Raw genomic sequence first — 15,205 nt, 5'->3', positions numbered from 1 at the left:
ATGTAACTTTGATTTAAGGGTTACTTACTGGTTGAGAAATGCAAAGAGGTATCTCATGACTATGAGCACAGTCCTGGGTAATGTCAGCAGGATTTTCCTGATGTGCATGGCCCTCTCATAGAGATTCTCCACTCCTGTCAGAAGACGACATGATCGGAATAATAAGCGGCCTCTTACGTTACATTGTTTCGGAGTTTAACTCACAGATGAATCATTCTTACAGAAGGTCTGTCACCACTCCTGACAAGTAGTCCTAGTAAATGTATTCCCCAGGAAATAACGATTCTGGAGCAGTTTTTCTTATAAGTCTGTGTCAAGCGGTTCCTCTGTTATTCAAAATGTATGGCTAAAACGGCAATGGAGCGTTACAATGCGTTACAATGGTCCTTGTCAAAAGGAGGTGTGCCTACATAGTCTGGGCAGCGTCATACTGTACACCCAGTCATCAAGATATCAATATATCTCCAGAAGAAGAACAGAGGAATGGCAGAACACAAAGGTCATACTATAGGAAATGGATTTCATTTACTGAAGCAGACCTGACAGGTCATATTTAAAAGTCTAATAAGCCATTGTTAAATTATGTCTGTACACGGACTACAGCAATCCTGCAGTGGACTCTACGCAATAGAGCTTAATGGAGTTCCCTTCAAATTGATGGCCTATCCTTAAGACAGGCCATTAATATTAGATAAGAGGCCATTAGGTTCCTGACACCAGCTATTGTTTAACAAGCATAGCTCCATAATTTTCGTAGCATCTGTGCTCGATCAAGTTGGATAAAATTAGTCACAGAAATTGCATACACAGTAGTCTGGGACACACGTATACAAGGATTGTGAGCAACCGGAGCCGAATAAAATATGCAGATATTACCTTGCAACAAAGGATTCTTTCCAGGAAATCTGTTTTGGCCATCTGGGAGCTTTACTATATTGTGTATGGCAATACATCAAGCACAGCCCATGCTCGATACATCAGAAACCAAAGGCTGTACTATGTCAACCGAAACCTAAGAACCTTTCAATAAATTATCATCTTGCAAAGGTAAAATTCAGCAAGGAAAGGTTACGTCTGGGAAGGCCTGTAACAAAGCGTCCTGTGGAAATGACTGCACTAATGAAACAATGCCTTTCGGTTATTTAATCTTTATTACATGGCAAGATGCTGCAGGTTGGGCTGCCAGCAGCAAGACAGCAGATACGTGGTCTAAGATTTCACTCTGCTGCATATTCACGTTAAGTAATGATGAAGTGTTTCTGCTGTATACCATGCTACAGACAGACACCACATTGCCTTTTCTCCATGTGTTGCTCCCGGGAATAAAGGCTTGTGACATTGCATAAAGATAGAGTGTCATTTCCTGAAGTGAGAAATTCTACACCCAAGAATGTAAAGAATAGTCTCTAATAGCTGTGGTTTAGGCTTATTTTAGCACAGATAGGTCCATAAGTTAGTGAAAGTATAACATTGCCTTTGAATACATCGAGTATATTAAAAATAACAAAATGCAGTAAATAAGATACTGTACATTGTAACAGACTTCAGTTAGCACAGAGCATGGATTTTCCAGGACACCACATGAGAATATACCGTAGGGGTGTTTGGCAGAGGAGAAGGTGTTAGGTTCTGGCTTGTTTGCATGTTTATTACGCACTTCACCAGAAAAAGGATAGAGAATGATTCAAAGTCCAAGCACGGCACAGGCAAGAGGATCTACATGGAACCTACAGCTTCTCAGCCATGTGTGACCACATTTAGCCCCAATATCCCCAATACCCTAATAATAATAACAATAATAATAATAATAATATCCAAGTTCCCATCACAATTACATAAATAAGAAGGGGAGAAGGACTTGTTTGGTACATGTTTTCTGAAGAGCCAATATTCACCGGTAATTTTGTATTGTATTACCCTATGGCCAAAACTTGGGTCCATTTTAGTATGGGGAAATGGGCTTTATGACCCAAACTAACAGGGTTTTGTGATGCTCTTAGTATCGATCAACAGACTCAGTCAGGCTGGGATTTGCAGTTCTAACACAGACGTCTAAGATGCACCACATTATGGCCATCAGAATGGGATCAATTCTTTACATTGACATTGGCATGAGAAAGTACTATAATTTATCACCAACGAAGCACAGAGGAAAACCCATGGTACTCCCAAACTAGTGTTTAGGTGATTTGTCAATCATTTTCCTGTACACATTTGACGAAAACTGGTAAAAAAAAAAAAAGACGATTTCATCTGAATTGGACCATTTAATATCCACAGTGGCCTCCTGACTCTTCCAGGATAGATTACATTAGATTAGAAGGAAAATGGATGTCAATTGGAATACAATTACAAATCCTTTTGTTCTGCGGGCACAGAATCCACTGCTAGGTAGTTTTGGTTTACTTTAAGTCCAATAGCGTCTATCATTAAACTTAAGACTCCCATACACTTTAGATAGCTGTTGGCCAAACAATGGTTTGGCTGTTCGTTTCTCTGAACCATCTACACCGACTATCCCATACACAGGAGTGCTCAGCTGGCCAAACACTCTTGTTCTCTATGAGAGAATCACTGGTAGACTCTTCTAGGGGGAGAAAAAAAAAAAAAAAGGATTGGCAGTCCAAAATCGAAATGCTGGATCCTTCTGTCACTGGACATCATTATTTGGTGGACAGTAGGGAGGCCTTCATAGATATTACATGGTCATTTGCATTCCTCGATATCAGAAAATTTGGCCAACATTAGACTGATGTGTATGGGGGCCTTTAGAGAAATATTCTTTTATTCTGGTGAGATCTATGTCAGTCAGTGACTGTCCTCAAATTCAAGAAAGATGACCATGGCCTTTTCAATATGAGAATCTCAAACAAAAATTCCTACAAAACCTTTGTGAGTGTAATGTGGAGAGTCAAGTCTCTAAAATAGGAATTAAGTGGAGATATATTTCTGTTTCACTTTACACACAAAACGTATACCTTACTGGGGTATCTCAGGGCTCCAAGATTTAATCATGGCAAGTTTACTTGTAATGAAAAATCATAGAAAATGTAAACAAAGCCCAAGATATAAAACTAAAAATTCACCAGGGACCCACCACTGCTGAGAAACAGGAGCCATTGATCGTCTTCCAATTATTTCTACCAGATGTTACAGAATGTCATAATCCAGCACTGTTTGATACAATATGGCATGTAATTTTTTTTTTGGGTGGGGGGGGGGGACTGATGCCAATGGGAAAAGTCTTCATCAACGCATATGGCCTATACACCATGAGGCGGATGATGCAAGTCATTATTACACAAATGCTTAGAAATATGCAAAATCAAGTCCCAGCCTTAGGGCCAAATAACATGGTTTGCAGTATATACCGTATCTCTCAGTTAGGGTACTGTTCCACTTGCGATTTTCATGTGCAAATGCGACCCTATAAAACATCGGCATGTGGAATGAATTGTAGCATGCTGCGTTTGGCAGCGAGTCTCGGCTCACATACCCACATACAAGCCTATGGGAGCGTGTGAAACATTGCACTGCACTCATGTCATCCGACTGCAGTGCGATGTACACAGAGACAGACAGCAGAGGAGATGGGGAGAAAGTGCTCCAACCCTCCTCTCTGCAGCTTTGATACAATCACAAGGTCAGATCACAGTCGCATGATCCTCGGCTGACACTCGCAATAGAGAGTGATTAGCATATCGCTTCCGATGTTCTCACATCGGAAGCTGTACGCCAGTGGAACCATACCCTCAGGAGGACATCCTGATGTATACCTCTGAAGTATGCCAGTGTAGTCATGTAGTCTATAGGTTCTCATGCTTAAAAATAAATCTGCAACACTGTGGTACCGCTCTAGTCTGCTAGCAGCTTTCCCAGCACATATTGCAATGTGAATTCAATCTTCAACTCCTTTTAACTTAAAACCTACTGGTTTAAAGTTAAAAGGAGGTTTGCTCACTTTTACGAGAAGATATATGGTCATCACATATGGCATTGCCCTGCGAGTATGTATATACTGACCCGAAAGACACTGCTCATGTCACAATACCGAGTAGAAGGGTCACATACTTTGTCATTGCTCTGAAATAAGAAAGCACTGCAGCTTCAGTACCACAGCCCACAGAGCTAAAATAGAAGAGTTGGTCGATTATTCCAGGCCAGTACTGCAATGGAATGAAATCAGACTACAGCATCACTTCCATGTCACGGAGAGCTGCACACTGGACATGTGCCCTTTTGTTAGTGTTTGTTGCTGAGCTCTGCAGAGCTATACTTAGCCCAGCATTTCCTCAGGATTTCCATAGTATATTGTGATTTTTCAACCTAGTGGCTCATGTGATGAATAAAAAATACAGGACAATAAAGGTGATCTAGTAACTGAGTGCAAGGGTTAATCCAAATGGTGCCCTCCCTTCAATGGCGTCCATATAGGTCTTTACCATATAACTAATGCCAAATGTGAACAGAGCTTAAAGCTGTGTTCACTCACTGCGTTTTTTACCTCCGTTTTTGGTGTGTTTTTGCTGCAGAAATTTCTAGAGAAATTCTTGTAACCTTTCTGCAGACATTCCCCAGCCAAACCTATGGCAAAAAAAATTAGCTGTGCGCACAGTGTTTTTTTCTTAAGAAAATTCTTTCTGTAGATTTTCTTAAAGGGAACCTGTCAGCAGAAATTTCCCCTAAAACCTAAAAGATTCCCCCTCTGCAGCTCCTGGGCTGCATTCTAGAAAGGTCCCTGTTATTATTGTGCCCCCTTTCTGACCAAAATACAGAGTTTATAAAGTGGTACCTTTTTGGATTTGGATTCTGTAAATGTGACACGGGGGCGGGCTGCCTGGCGTCCGTTATTCTGCCTCCTGCCGCTTTAGGCCGTCCCCCATCACTCCTTTCCATAGCTGTGGACGCCGCCCAGTGCTCCACAGGTCCCCGCGCATGCCCAGTGCTCATCTCTCGTGGATGAGCACTGTGCTTAGTGTCACCGCTGGTGACGTGCGCGCAGGCTTTAGATTATGGGCGGTGCTGTGATGTTTATTACCAAGCAACCGCCCATAATCGCGGGACCGCACTTTCCCCCTCAGCGTCCTTCGTTCTGCGCAAGCGCGGTGCTGCTGACCCCACGTCACCTCCTTCCCATCTATTTCCTGCCTCAGGGCAAGATGGGAAGGAGGTGACGTGGGGTCAGCAGCACCGCGCCAAAAAAATGCACCAAAAACGCACCAAATTGCGGTAAATACGCATGTGTGTTTTTTAACGCAGGTGCGCTAATCCTTCACTCTCAAGACATTTTCTTAAGAAATTTCTTAAGAAAAATCCTTTTTCTAGTGTGCACATAGCCTAAGGCTATTAGATGCACATAAAACGCAAACTGCAGCATACGCTTTATGTAATCATACAATGGACTTCTATGCAACGTGGATCTGTACAGAGGTGAATTCAAGTCCATTCTGAAGAAGGAAACTAGATATTAACCCTCCGGTCACACCTGTATGAACAGGACTCCACCTGAAGGACACTCCAGCTCTCTGAATTATCCCAAGCTGTGTAACCATCACCCTGCATACTCCTGAATTTGGCTTCAGGGGAAGAGGTGAAAACTACAGCTGAAACACAATATCCGAAAATACTTTTTTTCGATTTCGTATTCGGTAATTTTAGGCTTGAGGTGCTTCATATTGCTTAACGACAATCTAACAGCTACGTCTTTAGCTGTTTTTCCAGTGGAAGACTTTCCATGCCCTTGATACTTTCTGCCCCCGAATCTTTGTAGCACTTCAATCCCGATAGCTCAGAGAAGATCAGAGTAAAGTGCCAGCTCTGCCTGTGCTTCCATGCCTCGTAGCTGCTGTAGCTGCCTGCCTGAACCTGATCTCTACATGAAAGAGAAGACAATTACTGAAGTGTATAAAAGCCTCCATTATGCCTGCAGGAATGCTTTCCTGCTGTGTTGGCCACAAAGAGTTATACATAATCATGTTGAAAAAGGGAGCGGTCCCAGCTGCGAGTATGACTAAACTTTCCTTCAAGAGTGGTGCAGATGTGGGACAAATTGCCTTCAAGACATGCAGCTATTCTTTTCCTCTTCCAGGAAACAGTTCAGAATAGAGAACGGCTATCACAAGGAAGAAGGCTAGAGGTTTTACTGAAGCAAGGAAATAGAAGACTTTCTGAGGACAAAAAGATGACTTACGGATACAGGATATCAAATCGTTAAATCTTTCCTTGGGAAAGAGGGGGTTATCTAAGCCTCGGAAGTACAGCTTCAGGACACCAGCCACAGAATTGATGTCATGATTATTTTGGTCGTCTGTCAAAGGGTCCTCTCCTGTAGAAATGCACATAATGACCAGGTTACCATTGCGCTATTCTGAAGTAGAAGACAGGGCAAATCCAAAATTATAGCCCATGCTGCCACTATAAATAGCAAAATACTTATTTTTAAGAGCAAACATACCATTAGGTTTAACAATAGCACAGCACACATACAAATTACACAGTAAGTCTAAAACGAGAAAGACCTCCCTGGATGTAACCAGAGGCTCATCTGACCACACGGGCATATCAGTCTTCAAAAAAGAACCACATGTGATACACTGGATTTTTAAAGCATTTTATATAATTTTTATTCTTGGGGTGTATATTATATTATATTATATTATATATATATATATATATATACACACACACATTTATACACACATATTATATATATATATATATATATATATATATATATACACATATATATACATATATATACATACATACACCAAGACTATAAATGCAACACTTTGCTCAGCTCAAAGATCAAAGACTTTTTCTATGTACACAAAAGGCCTTTTTTGCTCAAATATTGTTCACAAATTTGTCCACTTTTTTGCCAAGATAATCCATTTGCCGAACAGGTGTGGCTTATCAAGATGCTGATTATACAGCATGATTATTGCACAGGTGTGCCTTAAGCTGGTGTCACACATAACGACGACGACAACGACGTCGCTGCTACGTCACCATTTTCTGTGACGTTGCAGCGACGTCGCTGTCGCTGTGTGTGACATCCAGCAACGACCTGGCCCCTGCTGTGAGGTCGCCGGTCGTTGCTGAATGTCCAGCTTCATTTTTTGGTCGTCACTCTCCCGCTGTGACACACACATCGCTGTGTGTGACAGCGAGAGAGCGACGAAATGAAGCGATCAGGAGCCGGCACTGGCAGCTGCGGTAAGCTGTAACCAGCGTAAACATCGGGTAACCAAGGGAAGACCTTTCCCTGGTTACCCGATGTTTACGCTGGTTACCAGCCTCCGCTCTTGCTGCCAGTGCCGGCTCCTGCACTGTGACATGTGGCTGCAGTATGCATCGGGTAATTAACCCGATGCATACTGTAGCAAGGAGAGCAAGGAGCCAGCGCTAAGCAGTGTGCGCGGCTCCCTGCTCTCTGAACTGTGACATGTAGCTGCAGCACACATCGGGTTAATTAACCCGATGTGTGCTGCAGGAGAGCAAGGAGCCAGCGCTAAGCGCGGCTCCCTGCTCTCTGAACTGTGACATGTAGCTGCAGCACACATCGGGTTAATTAACCCGATGTGTGCTGCAGGAGAGCAAGGAGCCAGCGCTAAGCGCGGCTCCCTGCTCTCTGAACATGTAGCACAGCGACCTTATGATCGCTGCTTCTGCTGTGTTTGACAGCTAAGCAGCGATCATAACAGCGACTTACAAGGTCGCTGTTACGTCACCGAAAATGGTGACGTAACAGCGACGTCGTTGTCGCTGTCGTTTAGTGTGACACCAGCTTTAGGCTGGCCACAATACAAGGCCTCTCTAAAATGAGCAGTTTTATCAAACAGCAAAATGCCACAGATGATGCAAGTTTTGAGGGTATATGCAATAGGCTTGAATTTTCATTTCCCATAAGCAAATCTCCAAAGGCGTTTCAGAGAATTTGGCACTACATTCAACTGGCATCACAACCATAGACTATGTGTAACCACATCAGCCCAGGACCTTAACATCCACCATCTTCACCTCCACGATTGTCTGAGATCAGCCACCCGGACAGCTCCTGCAACAATTGGCTTGCATAACCAAAGAATTTCTGTCCGAACTGTCAGAAACCGTCTCAGTGAAGGTCTGGAGTGAGCAAATGCTCACATTCTATGGAGTCTGGCATGGTGGAGAGGTATTGTCTTCACGGATGAACCCCAGTTTTCACTGTACAGGGCAAATGGCAAACTGTGTACGTGGCGTGGGAGAGCAGTTTGCCGATGTCAACGTTGTGAATACAGTGGCCCATGGTGATATGGGGGTTACAGTATGGGCAGGTGTAGGTTATGGACAGTGAACACAGGTGCCCTTTATTGATGCCATTTTGAATGCACGGAGATACCATGATGTGATCCTGAGGCCCATTGTTGTGCCAGTCATCCACAGCCATCACCCCATGTTGCAGCATGATAATGCATGGCCAAATAATGCAAGGATCTGTACACAATTCCTGAAAATATCCACTATACTTGTGCCTCTGTGCTTACTGGATTGAATATCTGTTTTTAAGGAATTCCAATAAAGCAAGTTTTTATTTATCTACACATTCTCCATGATGCTGGATCCTTGTATTTTCTGATGTTGCCTTCCGCCCGGGCCAGGGCGTTCCTTGCATCGGTGTGGAGTCCGGGAGTGAAGAGGGGTGAGCTGACATACATTCCTTTGTGTGTACGTGTGTGTACGTGTGTGTGTACATACGTACGTACACACACATATATATATACATATCTACACCCACACGCATACATATAACAGTATACTTCTACAAATCTGTCCACTCATACACACACTTTTAGACATAGACTAACATATATACTAACATACAGAGTGTCCACCGCCATTAACTTGAGAACGGCGGCAGCTATAGGCATAGAAGTGGTGTCTCGGTATAGTAAAGCAGCCATGCGCTACGCAATGAAACCACCTATAGGGCCACCTGGTGGAAAACAACGGAGTTAGCATTTTTATCTCGAAAACAGAATGAGATAGAGAAAAAAAGTGAATTAAAAAATTGTAGGACATCATCAATTCAATATGAATCGACACCTTGCATACAGAAATGCTATGATTAGAACGTGTAAAACTCACAAGGCTGCGGACGTGAAGCGATACCTCATGGAGACCTTCCTACAAGTCATGGAGCTATAGGTGGTTTCATTGCATAGCGCATGGCTACTTTACTATACCTAGACACCACTTCTATGCCTATAGCTGCTGCCGTTCTCAAGTTAATGGCGGTGGACAGGATATGGGTGGACACACTGTATATGTGTGAACATAAACAATCATACCAGAAAATGTCTGTCATACTACAATTCTATCATTCTGGTAGATCAATACATAATAAGCTTCTGCCTATTATGCTATAGTGACTAAAGCCAAACAACCAATGTGTTAAAACTCTGAATCCTGACTTCAGATTAGTAATCTGTCGGTGAGGCACCATTAATGCTTACTATCTATTACATACAAGAAATTTCATATGATGTGCCAAACATGACCAGCTCTCATTGAATCAGCTAGATAAATGTATTTGTTTCCTAGGGCTATAGGGAGAAAATCCATTATCTTACCTCTTTCAAATGCGTTTTTTATATCATTCACCTCTACCTGAGAACCAGAAACTCGAAATATACCCTGGTGTTGAAGTCCTGAGGAAGATGCAGACTATTACCAACAAAAAAGTGACTGCAAGTCTCAACAAACACAGATTATAGAACGCTGTCACGGCTCAGAGAATATATGAAAGACTCGAGAACAGAAAGGCTGCTTACCATACAAGTTAATGAATCTGATGCAGCTCTCCACAATAAGGGGGATTATTTGCCCAGATTCCTACAGTGATAAAATGGAAAAAATGAAGAAAAAAAACAATCTTTGTCTGACACCTAGCAGAAAAGGATTAACCCTTTAATGTCTCCTGCTAAACTGTTATGGATACATGGGCTAAGGGTATCATATATCTACTCCTACAAGGTTTAAGTGTACAGAAAATACAGCTTTCTAATAAATTATTGCAAAAATTATATTTAGAGGCAAGGATCTGTACATTTACAAATTTGTTTTGCAGCTAGCACTTTATTTTGGTTATGTTTGAGATATAAGAAGGTTAATCAACATAGTAATCACTGAATTATTACAGAAAAAAATGCTGAAAGTTCCAAGTCTACACGGAGTTGTACATATACTCTACACAGAACCTAAAAGGGCCCTCAAGCTGTATAATATTGATGACCTATTGCATAAATGGAACATCAATATCCGGATCCCTGGGAATCGGACCCCTGCATCTCCACTGAATAGGAGCAGATCCGCAGTACCTATCAACTTCCGATACACATTAGACAGAGTTGTGTCTTGCAGCTAGGTTCCAGGAGTTTACATCTGGCTGCGACCAGAGCTTAGAACAGCTGATCGGTGGAAGGTGTGTCGGCTACCCACCAATCTGATATTCATTAGCAATACTGTGAATAGAAAATAATGCATGTCCAAGTTCCTATATTCCATATCTGTGTACCTTAGCGTCTCGGAGTGCAGTTATTTGTTGTTTTTTCATGTTCAGTATGTCCCTGTTCACACTTGTCTGATAGGAAGTGCCGTCAGCTTTGTTATTTTGGATTATGGGGTTTTGCCTTCTGAGCACTCCTTCCTATCAGCTTAAGGCGATTTTAATTTCTTAGTAGAAGATTCCTGCCCGCCCATAAAACTGTAGGCTACTCAGCCTAGATAGAGGCATCGCTAGGTAGGGATCCAGCATACGGGATACGCCTTGACTTTAACGTCTGGGCTCGCATAAAGCTGGCCTTTTTTTATACACTGTCTCAATTTATAAATGTATTTCTTTAGCAATAATGAATGTCCAAGTTCCTTTATTCAATGTATGTATACCATAGTGTCTCAGAGTGCAACTATTTGTTAGTTGAATACTGTGAATAGGTCATCAATATTATATATTTCTGGAGAATCCTTTACATACCTGTTTTATAGGGGTTGTCCAGTCTTCTGCTGAAGTCTGCAGTCACTCTAACTGCAGACTTTTGTATCCTTACAACACGCACACAGCACGCTGTCCAGATTCTCCAGTGTTGCTGATAAGAGGGGGCGTTCACATGACTGCAAGTCTGCGGTCTGCATTCATGCGGTCCTGTACTGACTAGATGTGGTTATCTTCTCTTAATACAAGTAAATTGTGCGAGGATGAGTACTTCTAGTTAGAATGTGGCCAGAAGAATGCAAATCGCATACGTATCGTTACGTGACTGCCCGCTCTCCGCAACAATGTCGGAGAAACCTGACAGTGTGCGTTAGGATTCAGAAGTCTGCAGCTACATAGAATGACTACAGACTTTTAGCAAAAAAAATAAATAAATCAAACAACCCCTTTAAATGTTATGGCCTACTGCTGCCACAATGATGTTGGGCCACATTATGTAGTATAGCAAATTCAGATCTATAGCTGCATTCACAAATCTGCTGTTGGCCAAAGGCTACTTCTTGCCTCATCTCTAGTTAGAGTAAATTTAACATGTGCAATCCTTCTTTCTCACCCCATCTGCTGTTGCGGGAGAGTAAAGATACCCCCATACAAATAACATAGTTAGCTGGTCCCATCAAAAGCAGTGGGGTCAACCAAATGTATATGGCCACTCTAGGTTGTTAGAGATGCAACGCTGACTTTTGGAAAAACCAGCATAATTCTGAATGTAGCCAGTAACTGTAGACCAATATTAGCACAGGACAATAAAGTACAGTATATTTAGAGTTAGTAAAGTTATAGATTTTATATAAACTGTACAATGATGAATGAATATTAGCAAGGAAGTACAATGGAAAATAAAATGAAGAACGATTCACATGCTGCGAATGGAAATCTGTGACGAGGGAATGTCTGCATACAAAGTTTAGAATATACCAGATATATACACAAATCTTCATCACAGCATAGTGCTTTGAGGTTACTAGATTGGGTCTCTACAATGCTCTGGGTCAGAAGTTCCACACGCTGCTGTCAGATGGCAGTGATGGATGTATCCTAGTTCAACAACACCAAGTTCATTTCCTTAACCAAGTATAAACAATAAACAGTGTATCGGGAAATATCCTGTGCAATGATTTAGTAGATTTTCACTGAAACCATGGGTTTAATTCTCCCATAATTATGAGTTTAATGCTTGGATAAAAAAATAAATAAAATAATTCACCTTGGCTATAAGAAAAACTCAGTATGTTCCGCTGGGTGGGGGAGGGGTTGTAAACGTCACACAACAGCTCAAATACTGCAGTTGCGAATGAAAACATGTTAATTAAAGGTCCCCCCTAAAAATTATGTATAATATTATATTGAATGCAATCATTCCCTTGTTCAAAAGATAGCCGCAAAGCAAGGGGCACATGAGATTACCGTCACCAATAACACAATACCTGATGTCTTGTGTGTGAATTCCTTCTTCCCCGACTAGAAGCAATATTAGAAATACAGGACGGAAAAAGAAGCAGAGAATAAATCTAGTGAAGGTCCCAGAAGTTTTACTGATTTGACAGTATAGCATTCCTGAGGGAACAGATGAGATGGCATAACCCTTCATCAGTGCAGTGCAGCAAGGTGTTATTTTCACGGCTGCAAACTCTGTTGTATTAGATACTGATGTGGACTTATTAAAAGGGAACCAGCGAGCAGGATTTTCACATATAAGGTACCGGCAGTGCCATACAGGTGCCAGGATGGTGGAACAAATCATACCTTCAGTTTAGAGATTGGAAGCTTGATTGCAGAAAAATCCTTTATCATTGGTGCAGAGGCCTGAGCATCGTGGCAGGACTTTATGGGTTGGATCTTGTGTAAATATTCCTCCCCTGTGTGCTTGGCTGGCCATTATATAAATTTCACCCCTCCGCCGCTGCCATTATAGCTATGGCTGGGGTCTGTGCAGTAGAATCTGGAAGTTTTACAGGAACTCTTCGATAAAATGGCGTTGGGAGTCAGCACATGCACATACCACTATCTCCAGTGACATTTTATTGAAGACACTTTCCTCCTGCTTCGGAATTTTTGAATGCTCATGCCGTAGGATATTGTGACTGCGCGTGCTCCCATGGTGTTGACAAGGGCAGAGGATGCGAGCGCACATGCGCCACCCAAGGCACGAGCATTTGTCAAGTCAGAAGCTCGAGGACAGTGTCCTCAATAAAATAGCGCCAGAGATAGTGGTATGCGCATGTGCTGACTCAGACACCATTTTATTGACAAGGTTCTGTAAAATTTCAAGATTCTACTGCCCATGCACCAGCCATAAGTATAATGGCGGAGATGTACGGGAGAAATTTGCATAATGGCCAGTCAGGTACACCGGGGAGGAATATTTACACAAGATTCAACCGACATAGTACCGCCCCAATGCTCCAGCCACTGCACCAATTATGTGATTTCTGAAGCTATGATAAAGTACACAAAACATTGTTGGTTATAAATGACTTAGTGACCAAATGTAGAACTGGGGAGGAAGGTTGAACTAGATGGACCTAGGTCTTTTTTCAACCTAAGTAACTATGTAAAAAATAAAGGATTTTTCTGCAATCCAATCTCCAAACTGAAGGTATGATTTGAATCAGCGTCCTAGCGTCAGTATGGCACTGCCTGTACTTTATATGTAAAAACCTGCTGCCTGGTGAACAGTGTCACACTGTCATGTCGCTCAGTGTGGAAAGCTGCACATTTCCTTCCAAAGTTTTCTGTACTAATATTTGTCCAAAAATCTTTGTCTCATGAAGAGAGCCCGTGCCTGAATGCTTTATTAGGGCAAATGGGAGTTACTTTGCCATTAGGAACTGCTCTCCACTCTGGCCAATAGATTACAGTCTTGAAAAGGGTTATTAAAGGGGTTATCCAACATTAACTATTGATTTCAAAGAGAACCTGTCACCAGGTCAAGAGTGGCACCTGAGTATGCAGATGTTTATATTTTTTTTCAATCCTCCATAGAGTTCAAGAGATAAGGGACTTTTTGGTTAGTGCTACTAATTATGGTCTTTCCCAAGGGGGTGTGGATCACCAGGTAATAATGCAAAGCAGCTTTAAGACATGCCCCCAGAGAATCCTGTGAGGCAAACCATCTTGTACAGACCAGAAAAAGTAGCACTGAATAAAAAGGCCTTAATCTCTGTAACTGTATGGCGGATTTAATAAAAACCCAAACAAAAACAGCATACTCATATAGCAAAAGTAAACCAAGAGGAAAAAATTGCCCATTCAACCTGGTGAAAGGTCCTCTTTAAAAGAGGCTGTCAGTATTGTAAAATAACACAGGTTTACTTCTACTACCATATTTACTTAGTCTCTCCACCAGTGGTGCAGCACTAATCCTCCCGTGATGCTTCCGGTCTTTATTTCCATAAGGCTGGCACGTGACCACTGCAACCAATCAATAGACACAGTGATCACATGCCTCACTTCTGCTCAATAATGGGAGACATGATGCCAATGATATGGCACATGGCCACAGCAACAACCAAGATTGCCAATTTGACTTATTATTTTTTTCTGGGCAGTTTATCAAGAAATCGTTGAAACTTTATTTACGCACATTGGAAAACCATAATAAATCATTATGGCGTCTACAGCCCATAATTCTGAAGTGAAGACATCGGCTGTATTCACTGTATTCTATAAAACGATGATAATTGCAGTCAAAATAGCCTGTATACATTTCTTAAGCTACAAAAAGATCACAAACCCTGAAATTTTTTGAAGGACCGGGCAAAACGTGCCCGATACTTACAGACTGTCCTAGAACTTCTGGACGGTTGGCAACCCAGGTGACAACTGATTGGCTGCAGTGGTTATGTGATGGCCACATGTAAACAAAACCAAGCATTGCCACGGGAGGATTAGCACTTAATCGCTGGTGGGCAGAATAAGAGAGTATAGTTAGTAGTTTTGTTAATGCTGGATAACCACTTTAATTCAGACTTTCCTAATAAACTATATGAAAACAATAAATGAGACTACTCCTTTAAGCGTTGGTGTGTGAGCTAGCTGGATTATCTGCGGGACAGATGAAGTTCAATGAAATCAGAGCCACTGCTGGATTTTCCCCTATAACTGAATAACAGGAAGGCTTTTGAGGAAATGTTTCCGGCACTAAACGTTTCACTGTAACAGAGTTCA

The 15,205-nt window shown here is 41.9% G+C and overlaps 1 protein-coding gene across 5 annotated transcripts in view; it reads right to left on the bottom strand.

Annotated features, from left to right (window-relative positions):
• The window catches only part of SRGAP1 (SLIT-ROBO Rho GTPase activating protein 1), a 233,729-nt gene that overhangs the window by 17,890 nt on the left and 200,634 nt on the right, over window positions 1-15,205 (bottom strand). For 3 of the 5 annotated variants that reach the window (XM_075344824.1, XM_075344820.1, XM_075344821.1), the window contains exons 12-16: window positions 12,463-12,496; window positions 9,816-9,876; window positions 9,615-9,692; window positions 6,191-6,325; window positions 29-134 (exon numbers count right to left, since the gene is read on the bottom strand). In XM_075344824.1, coding sequence (XP_075200939.1) covers window positions 29-134; window positions 6,191-6,325; window positions 9,615-9,692; window positions 9,816-9,876; window positions 12,463-12,496 — 414 coding nt within the window. The remainder of the gene's footprint in view (window positions 1-28; window positions 135-6,190; window positions 6,326-9,614; window positions 9,693-9,815; window positions 9,877-12,462; window positions 12,497-15,205) is intronic. The other 2 variants (XM_075344822.1, XM_075344823.1) reach the window with 1 other exon arrangement.

Source organism: Anomaloglossus baeobatrachus, chromosome 4 (genome assembly GCF_048569485.1).
Source record: "Anomaloglossus baeobatrachus isolate aAnoBae1 chromosome 4, aAnoBae1.hap1, whole genome shotgun sequence".
In the NCBI taxonomy this organism is placed as follows: domain Eukaryota; kingdom Metazoa; phylum Chordata; class Amphibia; order Anura; family Aromobatidae; genus Anomaloglossus; species Anomaloglossus baeobatrachus.
This window is presented reverse-complemented; position numbering and strand designations above follow the sequence as displayed.